Here is a 22,286-nt window from a genome sequence, read left to right on the forward strand (position 1 = left end):
TTATTCATCACTAATACGGAAGAAACTGTTTCAATGCACGCAATGTACTCACGAGAAGAAAAAAAAAAATCGCGTTCGGCGCGTTCGGCTCGCTCCGCTAGCCGCCATTTTTGTTTTGGTGTCCCGCACCCGCAATCTCGCATCCCGCAGCAAACGCGGACGAAAAAAAAATTTTTTTTTTCCCGGGAAATTTAACCCGCGTAATGATCGCACCCCTGAATTTGCTTCAATTTTTCTGACAAAAAAAGTGCGATCATTATGCGAGTAAATACGGTAGTTATGGTACGTGTACGGTCGCCGACCGTTTATTCGGGCCTCACTGTGACTGCGGAAATGTCAGAATAAACAGGTGTCCGAAAAAGCAGATTAAGAAAAAAAAAAAGAAATCCTTTATTTCCACACACTTATTCAGGCTCAGCAGTAGGCTTGAAGAAATCGTGACTGCGCCGTTGCACGTTGTTCCGTTTACGCGCTATCAGATAAGCCTGAATCTCGGAGAGGGTCGTACGGTCACTATAGGTGGCTGGAAGTGCAGTCCCTGGTTGTACATGCTCCGCATACGATGGCAGCGTAGCACATGGTGCATCATCTTCCAACTCGGAGTCATCGTCCGGCGGCGCAGCAGAAACCTGACGAATGATCTCGCCGTCGTCGAGTTCTGCGCTTGTCAGTACAGCAGTATAAGCACCTGTGAAACTGTCAGATGAGACCACTGCGCAGGTCTCGGCAGAACATTTTCGGCGTCAGTAGGGAGCACATCGGAAGGCGACAAATCCTAGGCCTCCTGGCACCCGCTTGCTGGCATTTCCCAGCGCAGTCTGCACGGGCACTGTCGGCGCCATTAGACATTTGACGCGATATTTCCGTATGCCGTGTTGCATCACCGCAACCTCGACACAGCACACAAAGCAAACATCACCACGCCATCACTCTGACACCAGTCGCACAAACAAAAAACATGGCCTACTCACAGCATTGTGCACCAAGAAACAAATCAACTGCTGGATTGTCTTGACATGGCTTACTAAGCTGAGACCAGAACTGCTGTAGCTACGAACCAGGCAGAAACGATGATGATGAGCGAGGATTTGCAGTAGTGCCACTTTGTAGGACAGCAAGGAGGCTTCGTTCAAAATAAAGGTGGCGTTCAGCAAGTTGAACCATGCATCAGTCAGAGTCGGTGCATGGTGCTCTCGATTTAGTTGGCTCAAGGTGTGTCCGAAAAATCAGACGAGAGGTTGCAAGGTGTCCGAACTTTTGGCAGTTGTTATACATTATGGTCTATGGGGAGAATGGCAGTGCCGCGAAGCAGGCCGAATAATCGAGCATGTCTGAATTTTCGGAGTCCGAAAAATCAATCAGCGACTGTAATCATATGTGGCATGAAGGCTCAATTACTGTGGAAGGAAGTGACTAATTAGTACATCTGTTAATGGTTAAAATAAAATAAGCTTTCACCAAGGGTTTAAACAAACATATTGTTACAGAAGGATGAAAGAAGCGAGAGGAAGACGAAGATCGGAGACGCTGGCTGCTGCGTGTTGTTGGTGGTCAGCCATCTTATCTGATCTCACTCATTTTGTATACATATGCCGTATTTACTCGCATAATAGGCGCACTTTTTTTTCAGAAAATCCGGCTCGAAGTTCGGGGTGCGCCTATTACGCGGGGTAAAATTTACGAAATTTTTTCAACTCGCATTCCCGCGCTTTAAATTTTAACATATGTCAGGAATATGGCTACTCTCACATAATTCACCAATAAATCCAGCATAAAAGGGAAAATAAAAGCTACCTACTTACCTTTTAATGAACAGGTGAGAGACGTTGACTGAACACACACGTAAAATTTATTAAGACTATTCAGAGTCCGAGTCCGAGTCGGAGAGAACATCCTCATCACCGCCGGGTGGAGACTCATCTTCCTTGTCTGAGCTCCACAGCATGTCGTCTTCACTTGCATCCAGTGCATTGGAGATCCCAGTCTTCTTGAAGCTTTTCCTGACGACGTCATCTGAGATCTCTCGCCAAGCTTCCACGATCCATTCGCACAGCATTTCCATAGGCGGCCTCTTAATTTTGCCACCGGGGGTTAGTTGACGCTGTCCTCCAGCCATCCAATTGGTGTAAAGCCTTCGAATATTGTCCTTAAAAGGCTTATTTAGGGAAACGTCCAAAGGTTGCAGCACGGAAGTGAGGCCTCCCGGAATCACGGCAATATCCGTACGCACCTCTGACAACTTCTCTCGTACACGTTCTACGAGGTGCCCGCGAAAACTGTCTAAAACGAGCATGGCCGGATACAACAGGCCGCCCGGCCGCCGGCCCCAGACGGTCTTGACCCAGTCTACCATCAATTCCGCGGACATCCAACCTTTCTCTTGGACCCTCACGTGTATGTCTCGAGGGAAATTTCCCTTTGGGAGCGTCTTTCTCTTAAAAATAACATAAGGCAATAGTTTGCGCCCATCCGCAGTCGCTGCCAACATGACAGTACACCTTTGTTTTTCAGCGCCAGATGTTCGAATAAGCACACTCCGCGCACCTTTTTCCTCTACTGTTGTATTTCTCGGCATGTCGGAACAGAGAGGAGTCTGATCTGCATTACCTATTTGTGACAAAATGAAGTTTTTCTGCTGCCGGAGCCGTATGACGAAACGGTGGAACTCGAGTACCTTGTCCTCGTATGCTGAGGGCAAGCGCTGTCACAATGTTGTGCGCCTCCTCAGGGTAAGTCCGTGGCGTCGCATGAAGCGCGTTGTCCATCCGGAGCTTGCTTTGAAGTCTTTCGCTTCGATGCCCTGCGCTCGGGCAATTCTGCGCGCCTCCGTCTGCACTACGTCAAGAGACACTGCACAACCGTCCTGTCGAAGGCCCCGTATGTGTTGAACTAGTTGATCTTCTACTTGCGGATACTTTCCCGACTTTGCACCGCGGAAGGCCCGTCGCGACTTCTTTGGAGCCTGAAGTTTTTCTTGCTGACCTCGCCAGTAGCGAATGCTTGTCTCTCCGACACTGAAATGCCTGCTTGCAGCACGGTTCCCATGCTCGAGTGCATACTGCACAGCTTTCAGTTTGAATGCAGCCGTGTAGCTGCTGTACTTGCCCATTGCGGAACACGCGACCACACGAACTGCACGCCGTTTGCAAAATGGCGAGATGTGGCGATTTGTCTTTTCTTTGCCTGTGTCAGCATGTGTAGAGCATTGATGGCGATGGCACTGTCGCTTGTGTCGAGTCGCCAGGCCTCCGAGAGTCGCCCAGCTTTCCGAGCTGCCTAAACGAAGGTAGTGAAAAGCTTATATCCGCGTGGCGGTTTGGAGAGGAGGGGGGTGTTATCGATAGTAGATGGAAGAATTATTTTTCACTCGTTGATGCGGTTTTCTTTCTTTTTTTTTGTTTCTACGAACGCGTTAGGTCGTCGTGCTCACTGGCTTCGCGGCGGTTCGGGGAGGGGGGTGTCGGTAGTTAATGGAAGAGCTAGTTTTCGCGATGTTCTATGTGCTGTGGGCCCTCAGCAGCTGCGACGGCAGCAACACTAATGAGACTAGTAGTCCAGCAAATGCGTTGATAAGCTTGGGTTGTGAAATGTGCTTGCGTTTTTTTTTTCACCTGAGATGGAGGGGCAGGAGGGCGTAAATGCGTAAATAGTGTAAATGCGGTACTGATCACAGTGCCAAGTTCGGGGTGCGCCTATTATGCGCAGAAATAAAAAAATCAAATTTTCCGCGACCAAACTGGGGGTGCGCCTATTATGCGAGTGCGCCTATTATGCGAGTAAATACGGTATTGTAAATACAACCTTCTATCCTCCCAACATCCCCGTAACATATTGGTGAGAGGTGCGGGGCATCACGGCTGGAAGCTGAGCTCTGCAGTGGACGTCGCATCACCGTCCGCACCATGAACGACGGTGAGCACTCGGGATCAGTGTCGTTGCCATCTCCTACGTCACCGTCGCATGGTACGTCACTGTCACCTTCGGTTCTCGTTGTGCAACCTAAGGATCCTGTAACTTTCTGCGTTACCGATGGCGCCGACGTTGAGGAGTGGGTGGCTATGTACGAACGTGTGAGTGGAATCAACAGATGGGACCCTACGCTTATGCTAGCTAACCTGTTGTTCCACCTCAGAGGCATGGCAAAGGTGTCGTACAAAAACCACCAAGAGGAGCTAACCAGCTGGGACCAATGCAAAGAGAAATTGACAGAGCTGTTTGGCAAACCGGCTGGCTCTAAAATTGCTGCAAAGCAGGAACTGGCCTCCCATGCCCAAGTCCCCACGGAGTCCTATGTTTCCCACATCCAGGACGTGCTGGCACTTTTTCGAAAAGCCGATTATGACATGACAGAAGCTGAGAAGGTAGGGCATGTGCTCAAGGGAATTGCTGATGATGCCCTTAATCTGTTCATCTGCAAAAGCTGCTCTACAGCTGATGCTATCATCAAAGAGTGCCGACGATTCGAGCAGGCCAAAAGCCGACACATCCTGCACCCGTTCACCAAACTTCCTAATACTGCCGCAACGTCGAAGTGTGAAGATCAGCCCGCACAGCAGCATGCGTCGCCGTCAGAGGACGTGGTGCGAATCGTTAGACGTGAACTGGATGCGGTGGCACCCACAGCTTTCTGTTCGCATAGCCCTGATGCTACCACATTTTCAGTTCCCCTCGTACAAGCCATCGTTCGCCAGGAACTTGAAAACTTTGGCCTACATTCTGTCTGGGCTGTCACCAACCCCAGAGCCAACGGACGCCCTTCTACTATTTTTGCTCCACCTCGACGCTTCTCTCCGCGTTATCGCAACCCGACTGAGTGGAGAACCATGGAGGACCAGCTGATATGTTTCACCTGTCGCCGCGTTGGTCATGTCGCCAGATACTGTCGCAACTCATGGCCCTCAACACCTTGCACACTGACCAACCTGAGCCGTTTTGATGGAAATGCCCACAATGTTTCGCCCGTTGCCAAGTCTAACAGTGCCGACAATTCTGCTAGGAACACATGGTACGGTCACTCACCATTCCCACGAGGACACCAGTCTTGTTCACCGCAAACACGTTCACCGCAGCCAAGTCGCCTTTCGTCCCCTGTGGCTTTTGGCCGCACCATTTCGGAAAACTAGAAAATGCAGCCCTCGCAGGTGGAGCTGCATTGCCAACTACTGCAGCAAATCCTATGTAATAGTGTAAGTGTAATCGACGTTGTGGACTTCTTTTCCCGTGCTCTTGGGACACTGGAACAACAACACAGTAGTACAAACAATCACAAGGGCATTTATTGCACCTTTCATAGATCAATGCCTGCTAGCCGAGTTGCTATCCACAAAACATGCCGATGGGGGCACGACAAATCTAGAAGTCCGATTCACCGCGACCGGATAACGAGCGAATATGTTCGCCCCATGCTGGATCCCAATGCCTGTTTGTTCGCGTGTTTGGTCACGCGAACGGTGGCGTGTTCGAAGGTGGCCACGCGAGACGGTCTCGCAGAGGCATGGATCGGCGCACACGCGGGACGTCCGCGACACTCGCTGACCCGCCGCCAAAGAGAGCCCCTTATCTTTCCCGCACCCTCAAGTAACCCTGCCTTGAGGCGGCGCTAGCAGCGCAACACTCGCGCCATCTCTTGCACTGCGCCTCAACCACTCCGACCGCCGCGGGCACCAGGCCACGTGGTGAAGCCGCACTGCAGAAGACAGGTGCTATGCGGGAAAACAAGATGTCAGGGTACGCGTGAGAGTCGCACATCCCCACAACGTTAAAATAGACGGTGTACCTGTCCAAGCACTTGTCGACACTGGAGCCCACATAGCTGTGATGAGTGCTGGCCTACGTAGACAATTAAATAAGGTCCTTACCTCAGCAGCTGCCTGAGTGCTTCGTGTGGCCGACGGTGGAGTGCTGGTTGTTCTTGGAATGTGTACTGCGTGTTTAAGTATAGTGGGCTGCCACACTTTTGTTCCCTTTGCTGTGATCGACAACTGCCCTCACGATGTTATCATTGGATTGGACTTTTTATCAATTCATTCTGCTGTCATCGACTGTGCGACCAGCGTTCTTCAGTTAGAACTGCCTCAACTCGCTCATGCTTCTAGCACCGCCCCACCGCACTTGCGCTCACTTCACAGTGCACGTCACCCGACGCAGATACTTACGTCACTTTGACCGCCCAGCCACAGGTTCCTGACGGTGACTATGTGCTTCGCCCCATCATAGACATGCTTTTGAACCGGAACATTGCTGTTCCGCCTACGTTGGTTACGGTTACTAATAATGACATCGTTCTACCGCTTCGGAATTCTAGCCTGTGCCCTCAAGTGATTCAGGCCAGCATGTTCTTGGCCAGCATTTCTAGTGGGTCCAAATTTGACATTGAAAGTCTGAATACTGAGAGTGGCTTATCAGTGCCAATTGCAGCTCACAGCTCTGGTTCCTTAACGGATGACTTTGCGCAAATGATTGCACCTGAGCTCACCTCTGCACAGGCCACGGACATTCCTCTCCTGCTTGAATTTGTGGGGTTCTCACCCCTACTTTGGGACAAAGGAACGACAACACATTAGGGCAAACAAACACAAGGGCATTTATTGCACCTTTCATAGATCTATGCCTGCTAGCCGAGTTGCTATCCACAATACATGCCGATGAGCGCGCGACAAATCTAGAAGTCCGACTCACCGCGACCGGATAACGAGCAAATATGTTCACCCCAGGCTGGATCCCAATGCCTGGTCGTTCGCGCGTACGCTCGCATGAATGGTGGCGCGTTCAAAGGCGGCCACGCGAGACGGTCTCGCAGAAGCATGGATCGGCGCACGCGCGGAACGTCTACGCTGCTTGCCGACCTCGAACCAAAGAGGAAGAGCCTTGCTTTTCCGCGCCCAAGTAACCCCTCCGTGAGTCAGCGTTAGCAGTGCAGCACTCGCGCCATCTCTCGTACTGCGCTTCAACCACACCAACCGCGCCGCGGGGCCCAGGCCACGCGGCGAAACCGGATTACAGGAGACTGGAGCATTGCGGGAAAACAGCATATCAGGGGACGCGTGAGAGTCGCGCATTCCCGCAAATTGTACAGTGACATCTTTGATTTCGGCAACAGGCCTTTAGACGAAACATCTGTTGTTCACCATCGTATAAACACTGGAAACGTGAATCCTATTTATTGCCGTCCCTATTAGGTATCGCATGCTGAACATCGAGTCATCCAATCAGAAGTGGACAAAATGCTCCGCTAAGGGGTCATCGAGCTATCAGCCAGCCCTTGAGCTTCGCCTGTCATCCTCGTGAAAAAGAAAGATGGTACCTGGTGTTTTTGCGTCGATTATCGCCACTTAAAGAAGATCACATGAAAAGATGTCTACCCACTACCACGCGTCGATGATGCCTTGGACTGCTTGCATGGAGTTAAATACTTCTCGTCCATCAATCCGTCGATTTGTCACATACCTATCACGTGTGTGGCCCCTACCCCCAATGGGGGGTTGGCCAAGAAATGGGTGGATTGTTCCAAATTATTCCAGTGACCATGCCAGCTAACAATAAATTTTTGTTATCAAATGCACCCTCGGGTATGCTCTTTCTTTTTTTCCCTGTCACACACGATATGGGGGGGTTGACTTACATTCGAGTCGACTTACAATCATGTAAATATGGTATGTACCCACTCCTGCTATGTCTTGCTTTTGCAAGATGGCAGGATTTGTAAATGAATAAATAGACGGTTGGTGTGCTGGTGCGTGAGCCATGTCACCTCATGGCCACAGTAAACCGGAGCACATGAACCATATATACACTTAAGCTTGAACATATTAGTGTGTGCAATGCATAGGATGGAAAAACAAAGAACTTGTCAAGCATTCTCAGTGTGCAAATGGCACTTAGGGCACAGAAATAAATAAATGTGGTAGAATTGCTGACATATTTTTTTTCGAGATGGTGTGGACTGCAATTATGTCCAAATAATTGGGCTGTCACAAGAGAAAAAATGAGCAAGAAGTCAATTTCATTCATTCTTTCTTACAATGCCAGCTATAGCACTGTACGGGCCAGTTATTCAGGCATGAGCCCCCCAAGAGTACTAGGTGTTGGCTCGCCCGAGTCCAGCCCAGTGATATTAAACCTGGCTTGTACTCGGCTTGGACCCGAAAGATTCAGGCCCAGCCTGTTTCTGTTCGGCCCATTAGCCCTTAAGCCTACATGAAGCTCGGTCGAGCTCTTGGTTATTACGAAGCTGCTGTCATGTGATTGACGGGCACCAGGCGCTGCAGCTTTTTACCCTGCATCTCCTCTTGCCGCCTACTTTAACTGTAAGAGAAATAAGCATTCCATTTCATTTCATTGCTAGCCAAACACACACAGATTATTATTTGAATATTTGGTATGAAAACACACATATGCATGGACAGTTAGGAAAAAAAAAAGGGAGGGATCAGGCTGGCAATAGCAACTGGTAATGGCACAACAGCTGCTCACATTTAGGAAGATATAGAAAAGTACAACAGTTGATCACCATGCTCATGCTTTAACGGATGATATGAACGGCTGTACTACATTTTCTAAATAGTTGTGCAGCAATATACTACATAGAAGGCATAGGTGAGCACTCCCTACATACGGCCAGCCATTTCGGCTCACTTTTGAATCTCATGTAATCGTTGGGATGGACAATGATTGAACTCAAGCCAATAAACTTGGTGCAAATGTAAATTTATATGTTCTGGTCTATTGGCTTTCAGGAATACCATAATACACTGCTACTAGGAGCTTTCTTCATTAGAAAAATTGTTAATCAATCGTTCTTCGGGATTGGCCCACTTTGTTATGATCATCGCTTGCCAAGGTTATCTCACGATGCTAGGATGAGCACTGTACGCTGATGGCACGTGCAGTGATGACGATATAATTATAAAGGAGAAATGATGTCGATAGAATGACAAAGGCATTATGAAGACGATGGCATTATGCGATGCGATGATTCGAAAGTGATCACAATAAATAACCACGATGCAATTACAATGCCATGACGACGATGGTATATACACGATAGATTTACGATAGCACAGTTATGATGGAGTTAAGGAGAAATTATTTTGATGGAACAACGAAGTTGGTATCGTGACGACAGAGCAAGAAAAATTGGATGACATTTCTGAAATGATGGCAGTGGTGCGACAGCAATGTTACAGTGGTGGCCTGGTGACAATGCAATGATGACAACTGTATGACAGTGATGGCGTGACAACGACTGTATGACAGCCAGTCGGACGGTCCGTCCGGTCAGTTGGTCAGTAGACAACAATCGGGTCATATGGCATAAAGACCAGTCTCAGTACGGTCCGTTTGGTCAGTGGGTTGGGTCGATCGAATTTTGTTGATTTTTTTCTTCCAGATGGATGGTGAGCGATAGTTTGAAGTTTTTCAGAGAGTACTCTCAGGGACTGGTGTTTACTTACGAGATGCCTGAAGAAGGGTAAATACAATTTACGGTCATACTGTTGACTACCATGCAAGTCTAAGGGGTCCACACTCCGCAAAACTCCTCCTTAGCTGCAGTTCTGGGCACCCAAAAGTAGTCAAGAGTGGCATTGTTTATTGTTGTTTGTGCAGGGCTTTGGCAAAATCGTTTCTGGAAAAGCTAATGATAGTTTTCAAAACCAGGTAACCAGGTTACTAAGTGCACAATGCAAAGAACATATATTGTGCAGAACAGTGCAGAAATTTGTTGGCTGTGTGCACAAGGACTCTAAAAGGCAGTGCATTGATAAATAAATTGAAAGAAAAAGAAGTGAGTTGTAATACTGTATGCTCACCAGTTAGCACATAAATTTACAAATGTAGCTTGCAGGCATGGCTTCAAGATGTGTTTTTATCCACGCAATAAGCTTGGTAAAGTGTGTGCTCAACTACACTGTAGGCTGCTGTCATTGAGTCGATGATGGGAAATGCAAGATTCAGCATTTATCACTGTTCATAAATACAACACATCTGCAGTAGGTTGTTTGCTTCTGTCAATTGTTGATGTTCATTACTCGAACCGGTCGTTACGTAAATATGCATTTGTCAGAACACAGATGTTCACTACAGAATAATATTCATTTGCTTATAAAGCGACATTCTTTTAAGTGTGGCGGTCTTGCTGACATTTAGGGAGACCACCATATTCTTGAACTACAAGGTAAAAACCCCTGACCTTGACTTGGCCAGACAAAACTCACAATGTGCTAAAGACTGCTATACAAGATGAGGGATGACTTCAGCTTTCTTTTTTGGAAAAAGACTTCGGCCAGTTTATACGGTAACAAGGGAAATCTAGGAGGAATTTCATATTGCCAAATGCAATGACACAGCCAGCCATCAATCATGCTGCAGAAGCATGAATCATCTTACTTGGGAGACCAGCATGAAAAGTGGTAAAGTCTGGAGTAAACGGACAGGAATCTTTGTATGGTTCTTTTGTTATGAAGGGTGAGTTTCTGTCATATGGTGGTGCACTGGTGCCGATATACAGTAAAACTTTGTTATAACAAAGTTTACGTTGAGCCAGAATTACTTTGTTACATCCATTACTTCGTTATATTCATTATTATGTGTGCTGCAATATTAATCTCTTTGGGGGACTTCAAGGGGAATTTCACTTACTGTGTTATATCCATTGTTTTGTTATAATGAGGTTTGACTGTATAAGACAGTTTTTTTCAGAGTAAAATGTCATTGTGAGTGCAGCGAGGTTGTTTCATCCACTCTGTTGTCTCTTCTGCAGCCACCAACTAACCAACCTGTTGACATAACAGGCATGTGCTCTGAAACAGTGGATTGAATGGGCATTTTTTTTTGCAACTACTTTCAGAAATTGCTGAGCAGTGGTCTTGAAGCATAGTAACCAATGAGGCAGCAGGGCCCTCAGTTTTAAATGGAGAAGCACAAAACATGTGGGCGATAAGGATACTAAGCTGGTAAAAATAACATTTAAGACAAACAGTCCAGTATGCTGCAAAATCATGAAATGGTAGCTTAAAATTTGTTGTTGCAACTCTTTCTGCTAGGAGAAGGTCAGAGTGAAGACGACCCTCATAGTCTCGCCATCAAGCATCAGCTTCCAGTGGCTGGAAGAGATTGAACGACACCAGAAGGATGACAAGCTGCACGTGATGGAGTACCGAGGTGTACAGAGCCATGGCTTTGTCTCACCACCAACATTTGCCAACTATGACATTGTGCTGACCACTTATGAGGTGCTCAAAAAGGAGCTCAACTTCACTGACTTGCCACACGCCAATAGTGAGTTGACTCATCTTTCTTGTTAGTCAGACTTTGTTCCAGCATCCAGCATGATCATCCTTTTGTCCTTTTGTCATTTTGAATTCAAGCGTCAGCATGATTGCTTGAACTGTATGTTTGTATGAATGTACTTGTATGTTCCCACCCTGCTAAGATCTTGTAAAAGATCGCAGTACCAATAAATAGAATAAAATAAAAAAACCTTGATTTTATGTCTCAGTTTTGCCAGAGAAACCTGCTGTCTCCCTGTCAGTGTCACCACCATCAAGGCATGTTGCTTGCAGCACGATGCCTCTTGTGCCTTGGAGTTACAAGTGCGGGTCATCATCAAACCTATCTCGCTTTGGAGTGTGCCATGCATGCTCCATTTGCAAAAGCACTGGGACGTGAATGGGCAAACTGCTTGCTTTCTTAACATTTGGTTTGCCTCCTACGTCACGGAACAAGAGTATGCAAAATTTGAAAGAATGGATGTGAGAGCACAGCCAGTTGCTGAGCAGGTAGGTAGGTAGGTAGCTGCGGATTGCATCACTTTGGTAGGGAATCATGCATTTACCTTTTCAGGGTCGATATTTTTTTTTGCCATATGCGACCGCCCAGAGTCGATTTTTTTTATTGCAGATTCAAATTCTACTGAGGGACCTATTTAGAAAAAAATCAACCATAATTTTTCTAGGGTGAGTGTAAAGTGAGAAAAACATTTTGCATTGGTATTACGTACTCTTTATTCATCAATAACAATAAAAAAAGGAAATAAACTTACACGAATTAAAAATTTGATGCATTGTTATAGTTCAAGGCTTAAAATATGCGCACGCGAGAACATTTTGCTAGTCTCAAATGTTCCTGCTCTTACGCCAATATTTACGTCCATAGCGTAATCGAACTGCATAGGTGAGCGCACCCAAGAAATCTGTGTGGTTGTGTGCCCATCAAAAAAGCAAAACATGTGACAAACTTCCGCTAATCTTCATCGTATCGCGAACCAGAGGCAATTAGATATTGTGAGTTTCCCAAAAAAATAAAGAAAAGAAAACGCATGCACGGTGGCATCCTTCCTATGCTCACCCCTGCGAGCACTAAACGAGGGAGAAACAGGTGGCTGCCCTTTGAGTGTTTAGTAACGAGACAGCGCAAGAAGCCGAAACCGCCCGCTGAACAAAAGCCAAACCGCCGCCCACATGTGCATGCGCCAACGCACGAGCGGTATTATATAGACACGGCTGAGCAAACTAGCTCTAAAACAAACCATGCAACAAAAACCGAGAGAGGGAGGCGCGAGAAAAAAATTCACTCTATTCCCACATAGTGGCAGCACATGCCAGGAAAGAAAAAATTTGGAAATTGGCGCACTTTTTACACTTACAGACGGTGCTGTAAATATATAGCATCGACCATATTGAACTTGTTCGCGGCGCCATATATTTACATCACTGGCCCTGAAAGGGTTAATAGCAGAACATTTCTGGCTTTTAAATAAATGTATGTTTTATACTAAACACTATCTTTTACTCTCGCAACATGTAATCTTTGCAGCAAAAGTTATGAGTGAAAGAAAACAGTTTACCAGCCTCATTTTTTTTTATATGCTAGGTAGTATCGCACGTGAACAGTGTAATCTGTTATCTGCTTCTCTAGTCTGCTACTACATGCTCACATCTCGTTTGCTGTTCCATCATGCCATCAGATAATGTTCATCTAGGCTGACCATCGTTATCTGCTTAAAGCTGTGCTCGACTAAGCTTAGACCTTGGGGCAAGCCAGCCCAGAATACAGCAATGGCATGGAAGAGGTGTCTTAGAATTGGCTTTGCCGACAGTTATGGAAAAGCACTGCTGCTAGCTTACCACTGTATCTCACGTACTGAAGGTGAAACTGTCTCAGAAGGACAAGCAACACTTAAATCACAGCAATATAATACAGCAAGTAGTGTTGTTTGGCATATAAGGCTAGCTGCAGCTACTTGAACAGAAAGCAGTTTACAGTAGTGCCCCCCCCCCCCCCCAAAAAAAAGAAAGAAATGAACAGGAGTAGTAACTTTTGGTCTATGACAATTTTCTAGGGGGGTAGGCGATTGTCCGAAGGACATGAGCAACGATGAGAAGCATAATGAGAGAGGGCTTATGAAAGCTCGTCACACGCTTCTTGAGGCACCCAGATAATGTCACTTAGGTGCTGGTAAATGCAGTCATTTCCTCGTGTTATAAACAAGTCTTCGGCATTGTGAACAACAAAAACATCCTACTGAACGCCATTGTCACAAAGCTGGTGGCAGTTGCCTTAAACTCGGCTGTCGTGCAAACTAGTTCAGAAAGTGCAGCCAAATTGATGAGACGTTCAACCCCACAGGTCAAGTGTGTGTTGGTTACAGCGAAACCTTGTTACTACAAACACCACATAAACAAATCTTTCCGATTAACGAACATTTCAGGAATCCCGTGCTGACTGCATGTAGTTTCAATGTAAAAGTATTTCAGTACTATGAACTTCAGAATGCCGAAGTTATCAGAATAATGATCATTATTCGTTTTATGATCATTATTCGTTTTATCTTACCATATTGTTTCATGTTACAGTGTCGTTTCATGTTAACAACTCCTCAGTACTACAAATTCATATTCTGAAATCCGGGGATTCTTGAAAACAGTGTATTCTTTACGGCAGGCGAAGCTGTAGGCTAGCAGACAATGTCACGGCGCATGGGCTCGGGAAACTTGAGATGGCGTTGTAGGGGACTTTTCTTTCTTTTTTGGGACGATGATGCATTAGGTTATTCGAGTAAATGCTACACCCAGATAACAAGTGTTACCTTGCCACTGAGGCATGTCTTTTCCTTCGTCCTTCATCTTTCGTCCTTCTTTCTTTTGCATTTCTTTCTGCAGCCATTACATGCACGAAAAAATGTCACCTCAATGCTCGTGGGGATGCCACATGGCCTGCCCTTTTCAGACAGTGTCGTTTACACTGTGCTAGTGTTTTGGAATAGTTCAGGTGTCTGCCTCCACTGAGGCAGTTGCAGTGTCTGCCACACGGGGTGTGTAGAAAAAAACATTTAAAAGAAATGTTGTGCTTCGGAGGGAGCATGGAACTTGCTCCTTGTCATGGTTTTGTAGGTGTCGTTTCTTTTACGGGTGCTGCTGTTACCAAACGGTGTGTCGGTGGTGCGTGGTGGTTAAATCACTGGAAAATAGCAACAGTGTGGACCGAGAGCCAGCACGGACATTTTCGTGGACAGCCCATACATTTACAATTGATGTACTGACCTATGAGGATAGCAATAGGGGCTTGTTGGTACGGCATATCTTATTGTGTTATAGCGCAAGCTTGACAAGGACAATAGAAGGCACATCTGACACACACAGCGCTACTTTCAACAACCGTTCAACAGTAGCGCTGTGTGTGTCAGATTTGCCTTCTATTGTCCTTGTCAAGCTTGCGCTATAACAAAATATGATGTACTGGCATTTTGATGAGTGGAATGGTTAGTTTTGGGGCTTTCAATATAATGACCTTTCAAAATAACTAACACTTTTCTGCGGTCCATTGAAGTTCGTTATATCAAGATTTCACTGTATATATTGTTACGTGTGAAAAGACGCAGATGAAAGAGGCTATTTACAGGCTATTTACACTGCAGCCAGACAGCCACGCCCACACTCGCCCGCGCCAAGGCACAGACCAAACTCATCGTCGTTCTCGCGGCGGCTCGTCTCTTGAGTATCTCCAGATAATATCGTAATATTACCCCCCCGGCAGCAAAAGCGCCGTCACGGTACTGTTAAATATCCAGAACGCGTGCAGAGTTGTAGGGCTTGAGTCGGGCGACGTGGACAATGTCACTGGTTGTCACAGTGGAGGACGTAGTGGGCTTGGCTAGAACAATTTCATAGGTGACATCGGTCACTTGGTGGGGCACACAATATGGCCCTGTATAGCAGGAAAGCAGTTTCTCACAAAGGCCAACATTACGCAATGGTGACCGAAGGAACACGAGCATGCCGGGCACAAAATAGACATCATGGTGACGGAGGTCGTAGCATTGCTTCTGTTTGTCTTGAGACACTTGTAGAGGAATGTGTGCAAGTTGGCGAGCATGGTCAGCACGGGCGATTTCATCACGGGCGTAAGTGCTAGTTGAAGTTGTGGTGGACGGAAGCCAGTGTTTAGTAGTAGCGTCGGTTCTCGGCCATACAAGAGGTAAAACAGGGAAAGCCAGCAGTTTCGAGACGGGAAGAGTTGTACGCAAAGGTACTGTAAGGTAGAGCCAGGTCCCAGTCACAGTGGTCGTCTGAAATGTATTTCGATAGCATGTCTGTAAGTGTGCGGTTCAAACGCTCAGTGAGGCCTTTCGTGTGAGGGTGGTAGGAGGTGGTAAATTTATGCTGTATTAAGCAGGCACGCATGATGTCGTCAATGATTTTGGCCAGAAACATACGGCACGGTCTGTTAGCAGTTGACGCGGAGCACCATGCATCAAAATGATATCATGTAGAAGGAAGTCCACAACATCAGTTGCACAACTGGTCGGAAGAGTGCGGGTTACGGCGTAACGGGTCGCATAATCAGCCGCGACTGCAACCCACTTGTTTCCTGATGTAGTTTCAGGAAATGGGCCGAGAAGGTGTAAGCCAATACGATGGAAGGGCTCGGCAGTGATGTCGAGCGGCTGCAGGTAACCAGCGGGAAGCTGGGAAGGCTTCTCGTGTCGTTGGCAAAGTTCACAAGTGGCGACGTAGCGTCGTATGGAACGGGCAAGGCCTGGTCAGACAAAACGGCGATGTACACGGTCATAGGTTCGAGATACGCCGAGGTGTTTTGCTGTTGGTGCGTTGTGAAGCTCTTCTAGAATGGTTGAGTGGATGTGTTCAGGTTTGACAAGTAGGGAACCCAGAACCGTCCGGATGAACGTTACGACGGTACAGAGTACTGTCGCGGAAGATGAAGAGGCGTAGAGCAGCATCGGTCGGAGAGTGTTCAAAACGGTCAATGAATGCTCTGATGTAGGCGTCACGGCATTGCTCATCGGCAAAATGAAGCAGCTGGGATACAGAGAATACGCAAGAAGCACTGACAATATTGGAGGAGCCAGAGTTGCAACAGGGTAACGCGACAAACTGTCAGCGTCTTGGTGCAGGCGGCCAGACTTGTACATCACGGAATATGAAAATTCCTGTAGCCTCAAAGCCCATCGACCAAGCCGGCCTGTAGGATCTTTTAGTGATGAGAGCCAGCAAAGAGCATGATGGTCTGTGACTACGGAAAAAGGGCGACCGTAAAGGTAAGGGCGGAACTTCGCAACCGCCTAAACAGCAAGGCGTTCTCATTCCGTAATGGAATAGTTGCACTCTGATGGTGCTAGGAGGAGGCTCGCATAAGCAATAACGCAATCCTGGCCACGCTGACGCTGGGCTAAGACGGCACCTACGCCATGACCGCTGGCATCTGTATGCAATTCTGTAGGGGCATCAGGGTCGAAGTGGGAGAGAATGGGTGGTGAAGTTAGAAGAGTGACGAGACGAAAGAAGGCGGCGGCTTCTGAAGTGCCCCACAAGAATTGTACGCCTTTCTTCAAAAGATTAGTGAGGGGTCTAGCAATGTCGTAAAGTCTGGAACAAAACGACGAAAGTACGAGCATAGCCCTACAAAACTTCGGACGTCTGCGGCTGCCTTCGGAACCAGGAAGTCTCGGACAGCACAAGTTTTGTCGGGATCAGGCTGTACTCCGGAAGTGTCAACGAGATGGCCCAAAAGAGTAATTTGACGGTGGCCAAAACGATGTTTGGACGAGTTAGGTTGCAGCTTTGCCTTTCGAAATACATCAAGTATAGTTGTTAGACGCTCAATGTGAGTGTAGAACGTTGGCGAGAAGACGATAGCATCGTCGAGGTAGCAGAGGCATGTGGATCATTTGAAACCTTGGAGCAAGAAGTCCATCATATGCTCAAAGGTGGCAGGGGTGTTGCATAATCCAAACGGCATTACTTTAAATTGGTATAGGCCATCAGGTGTGATGAACGCGGTTTTTTCTCTGTTCATATCATCAGCAGCAATCTGGCAGTATCCAGAACGAAGATCAATAGAAGAGAAGTAGCTGGAACCGTGGAGGCAGTTAAGGAATAAAGGGAAAATGAGACATCCACCTGTTCGTAGCAATTGCTACAAAGGAAACCCATACGGGTTCCTCGAAAGAAAAGCCTCATAGTTGAAGAAAAATTCGTCCTGGTCCGGGACTCGAACCCGGGACCACCGCCTTTCCGAGGCAGCCGCTCTACCATCTGAGCTAACCAGGCGGCTAGCAGATGGCAGGGCGAAGTCGAATTTGTCGACAACACGAAGCAAAGGCAAGAGTTTGACGTAGTACTACGTCAATACTACGTCAAACTCTTGCCTTTGCTTCGTGTTGTCGACAAATTCGACTTCGCCCTGCCATCTGCTAGCCGCCTGGTTAGCTCAGATGGCAGAGCGGCTGCCCCGGAAAGGCGGTGGTCCCGGGTTCGAGTCCCGGACCAGGACGAATTTTTCTTCAACTATGAGGCTTTTCTTTCGAGGAACCCGTATGGGTTTCCTTTGTAGCAATTGCTACGAACAGGTGGATGTCTCATTTTCCCTTTATTCTTTACTTCTCTCCACCTTGCGGGTTTCCGCAGAACTACTACGTCAAACTCTTGCCTTTGCTTCGTGTTGTCGACACATTCGACTTCGCCCTGCCATCTGCTAGCCGCCTGGTTAGCTCAGATGGTAGAGCGGTTGCCCCGGAAAGGCGGTGGTCCCGGGTTCGTGTCCCGGACCAGGACGAATTTTTCTTCAACTATGAGGCTTTTCTTTCGAGGAACCCGTATGGGTTTCCTTTGTAGCAATTGCTACGAACAGGCGGATGTCTCATTTTCCCTTTATTCATTACTTCTCTCCACCTTGCGGGTTTCCGCAGAACTACTACGTCAGGCAGTTAAGGGCGTCATCTATACGTGGGAGCGGGTAGACATCCTTCTTAGTAATTTTGTTCAGATAACGGTAGTATACACAGAAGCGCCATGTGCCATCCTTCTTCTTAACCAACACCACTAGTGATGCCCAGGGACTCGAAAAAGGCTCAATGATGTTTTTATCTAGCATTTTGTTCACTTCACTTTGAATTACTCAGTGTTCCGATGCAGAAACTCAATACGGTCATCGGTGAATAGGCGTAGCATCGCCAGTAAGAATCCGATGCTTGACCGCGAGCATCCGGCCTAAAGGGCGATCGTCGAAGTTGAAAATATCTCGGTAGGACGATAATACTTGGCAAAGGTCTTCAGCCTGGGCAGAGGACAGGTCCGTCGCAACCATTTTGTTTATGTTGGGATCGGCGCCCAAGGCTGGCGTGAGGGGCCTGCTAAGCTCGCAAGGACCATCGGTTGATAACGCTGCCACGTGATGGTCGCCGAGACAATCAACGTTGGCAAAGCAAATACCTTGCGGAAGAATTTGTTTTGCCAATCCAAAGTTAAAGATAGGTATGCGAGTGCGGTTCGCAGTAATAGTAAGTATACTGTGAGGCACGGTAACGTCATACTGTAGTGGAATGTCGGGCAGAGGAGTGACTAGGTACTCGCCATCAGGAACTGGTGGGGAAGACAAGAGTTCAATAAAGGCTATTGATTTTGGCGGCAGGTGAAGAAAGCCGGTGGGGCGTAAGCGACACTGGGGTGTGTCAGAAGGTTCTGTGAGAATTGGCAACTCAAGGTGAAGGTTACTGGAAGAGCAGTCAATAAGAGCAGAATGTGCGGAGAGAAAGTCCAGGCCGAGAATTAGGTCATGGGGGCAATGAGCAATCACGGTGAAGAGGACAGGGGTGTGGTGGCCGGCGATGCCGACACGTGCCGTACACACGCCAACGATAGGCACAGTACCGCCATCCGCAACGCAGACGACGCATGTGAACCCTGGGGTGAGGAGCTTTTTGTGTCGTCGACGGAAGGCAGCACTCATAATAGAAAGATGTGCGCCTGTATTGATGAGTGCAGTGACAGGATAGCCATCAACGTCAAAAAACTTTTGGTTCGTAGGTAACGTGAGCAGAGGATTTGAGGGTAGGGTCGACAACGCAGCTTCACCTGTGGAAGCTGCAGTGCCTAGTTTTCCGGCTGGGTCCGGGAGGTGATAGACGTCGAAGAGAAGTGATGGGCAAGCAGCTGCTTGTAATTCAACCATTTCACCAACTGCATAGAAGTTTCCATTGATTGTCTCGGTATTCCTTTGCGGTGGCAGTGAAATTTAATTATTTTGAAATTGTGCATAAACACACTTCATTATATTGAAGTTCTGGTAGACTTATTTTGAAAAAAACTTTCCCAGGTGGTCAAATTACTTTATTGCGGATCTTGAATGTACAAAATGTATAAAGTCAGGAAAAAATACTAAAAGATTATTAGGAACAGTATTTTGGTGTCGGCATCACTCAGAACTGCAAATGTTCAATGGTATTTCCTAGCGTGGTACTCCTTGAAACACGGGTCTACGCACAGCTCCTTATCGCCGTCTGCACACCTAAAATGAGTGTCTGTTCTCTTGGAGCGAGAAGTTGTGTTGGCGCACACATGACATCTCTGCGTGCGGCTGCCTTGGGCAGAGGTCTGATGCACCCTCTCGCGTAAGCGCGTTGCCGCAGAGAGCGAGAATACCTCGTGAGTGGTGGTGATAAACAAACTAAGACGTTGGTGATAAACAAGCTAAGAGCAGTGCCAATCAAGATAGAAATCAACTTCCGCCGCCCCTGCGAGAGCGTGCCGACAAAGAGAAAAACCATGTTTCGCGCGCCTCCGTTGCGATCACGCGGCGGAACCGAAACCGCGAAAGTGCGTTGCCACTGAGAGCGAGAATACCTCGCGAACGGCGCTGATAAACAAGCTAAGAGCAGCGCCAATCAAGATAGAAATCAACTTCCACCGCCCTGCAAGAGAGTGCCGACAAAGAAAATGACGTTTCGCGCGCCTGCGTTGCGATCACGCGGCGAAACCGAAACCGCCAAAGGGGCGTTGCCGCAGTCTGAGCGACGCGCTGAAGCTAGCAATCAGTCCTGTTTATCTCCCCAAGAAGGTAGCACAAATTTCAAATGCTTCTTGTAAGTGCTAAGGGGTGGCAGCACCTCTCAGTGAGCACGCATCATCATTATGGCACGAAATTTCAAACGGAGGGTCGGAACCGTACCCGTACGGCAAAGACCTTGCGAGACAGAAAACCGCCGCCGTTCATGTATGGCTGCAACCTTCAAAGGGTTAAAAGTTAAATACTTAGTTATATTGAGAATTTCGTTATATTGAAGTTCATTATTAAGGTTTTAACTGTACAAGGATTGTTGATCAAAGGAATTAGTTTTTCTAAAGGTAATGCTACATGGCATGAAGTTGTTGCAGTAGAAGCATACACTTGAGGACGCCGTGATTAATGGTTCTGCACCACAATTTTTTGGTTGTTTTACCTCAGGTACCAACGGCCGGTCATTCCGTAAGCCACGCAAGTTCCTGCCTACGCCGTGCCCATTGACAGCGTTGCTCTGGTGGCGAATTTGTCTAGATGAGGCCCAGATGGTGGAAGGCACAGCCACCAAGGCAGCCCAGATGGCCCTCAAGCTGTCGGCAGTCAACCGCTGGTGTGTCACCGGAACACCCATCCAGAAAAACCTGCACGGTGAGCTAGCTACCTTCAGAATTCTCATGGCAACAAAATACTTGCACTGGAATTGTACGTGTGCATGTTGTGAACAGTAGCAAGTGCAGGCTTGCAATGGACACACTGCTATGCACCATGTTGCAGATGCCACCCTTGCACACTTATTTTTCGCATACTCTCTGCCAGTGGCGTAGCCAGGTCGTCTGGCACCCGGGGCCCTTAGGTCTTCTGTCACCCGCCCCCCCCGGGTGTAGCCGGCGGAGAGAGGGGTGTCTTCAGACGTATATGACACCCCCCCCCACTGGCCCCTTGCACCCGGGGCCCACGGCCCCCCTGCCCCCCCTGTTGCTACGCCACTGCTCTCTGCCATAATGTTGTGGCGGCACTGATGCTTGTAAGTAGACCTGCAGGGACAGTAGCAGACCCCACTTTTCGCAGTCATAGATAGCATTGAATGTGTGAGGGGGGTTCAAGTAGGGGATTTAGCATGCTACTATAACACAGGTAAAGCTGCGATCTAAGAGGCTATGCTTTGACAAGGTTCCAATACTGTCTCTTACAACCTCTTCCAAAGAACCTTTCTTTCATTAACTATGCCTTGTTGGCATCATTGCACCTTGTCGTGCCACCTTGTGCCTCAGCAGTTCAATGTACAGAATATCGCATAAACTCTGTGCTCACTCTCTTTGCAGTTCATTTGCACAGTTTTGAAACATGGCGCCTTCTAACATTAATTCTAAATTCTAACATTACCTACGTCGATATCACATTTCTGGTTATTGCCTGAGGTGCACTTTCTTGCTGAAAAGGTAGCAAAAAATTCATTTAAATCTTGCAAGTACAGCAATAAACCTCAGTGTTGATTCGTACTACGAAATATTAAAATTTTTGAAGCCCTGATCTGAAGTGCATTGCACAAAGACGTGTTAAGTTTTGAAATGATGACGATGCCGTCTCGGACAGTACAATCAATGATGCGAGCAGGTAAGCTGCTTGGTGTTCGCTTATACATATGACATAAATGCTTGCACACTGTGTGCTTCCGTAGTGCTCAACCCCAGCTGAGAACGATAACGTCATGTTTTTGTACATAGCACAGATGTTCCCATGGAAACGAGAGGCTTCTGAGAGAAGAAATGGGTTAATTTAGCAGAGAATATGGACCTTGCTTTGTTGTAATTATAGAGCCCATGATGAATGCACATACTGAGAAACTGATGTCTCACAAGCTGTTCTCGGCACTGACTTCTACAGTTTCTTCAACCTTACGGTAGACATGCGTGCTCATTGCCTGATCGATCTCAGCACACGCCTCTCCATCAATGGCGTACTCTGGACCACCTCGCTGATGGGGCTTCAAG

At 47.5% G+C, this 22,286-nt stretch overlaps 1 protein-coding gene across 7 annotated transcripts in view; it reads left to right on the forward strand.

The window, feature by feature from the left end:
• LOC135916679 (E3 ubiquitin-protein ligase SHPRH) overlaps positions 1–22,286 on the forward strand; it is a 375,022-nt gene that overhangs the window by 96,683 nt on the left and 256,053 nt on the right. For all 7 annotated transcript variants that reach the window (XM_065450123.2, XM_065450124.2, XM_065450125.2 and 4 more), the window contains exons 7-8: positions 11,043–11,277; positions 20,740–20,943. In XM_065450123.2, coding sequence (XP_065306195.2) covers positions 11,043–11,277; positions 20,740–20,943 — 439 coding nt within the window. The remainder of the gene's footprint in view (positions 1–11,042; positions 11,278–20,739; positions 20,944–22,286) is intronic.

This window comes from Dermacentor albipictus, chromosome 5 (assembly GCF_038994185.2).
Source record: "Dermacentor albipictus isolate Rhodes 1998 colony chromosome 5, USDA_Dalb.pri_finalv2, whole genome shotgun sequence".
Lineage (NCBI taxonomy): Eukaryota > Metazoa > Arthropoda > Arachnida > Ixodida > Ixodidae > Dermacentor > Dermacentor albipictus.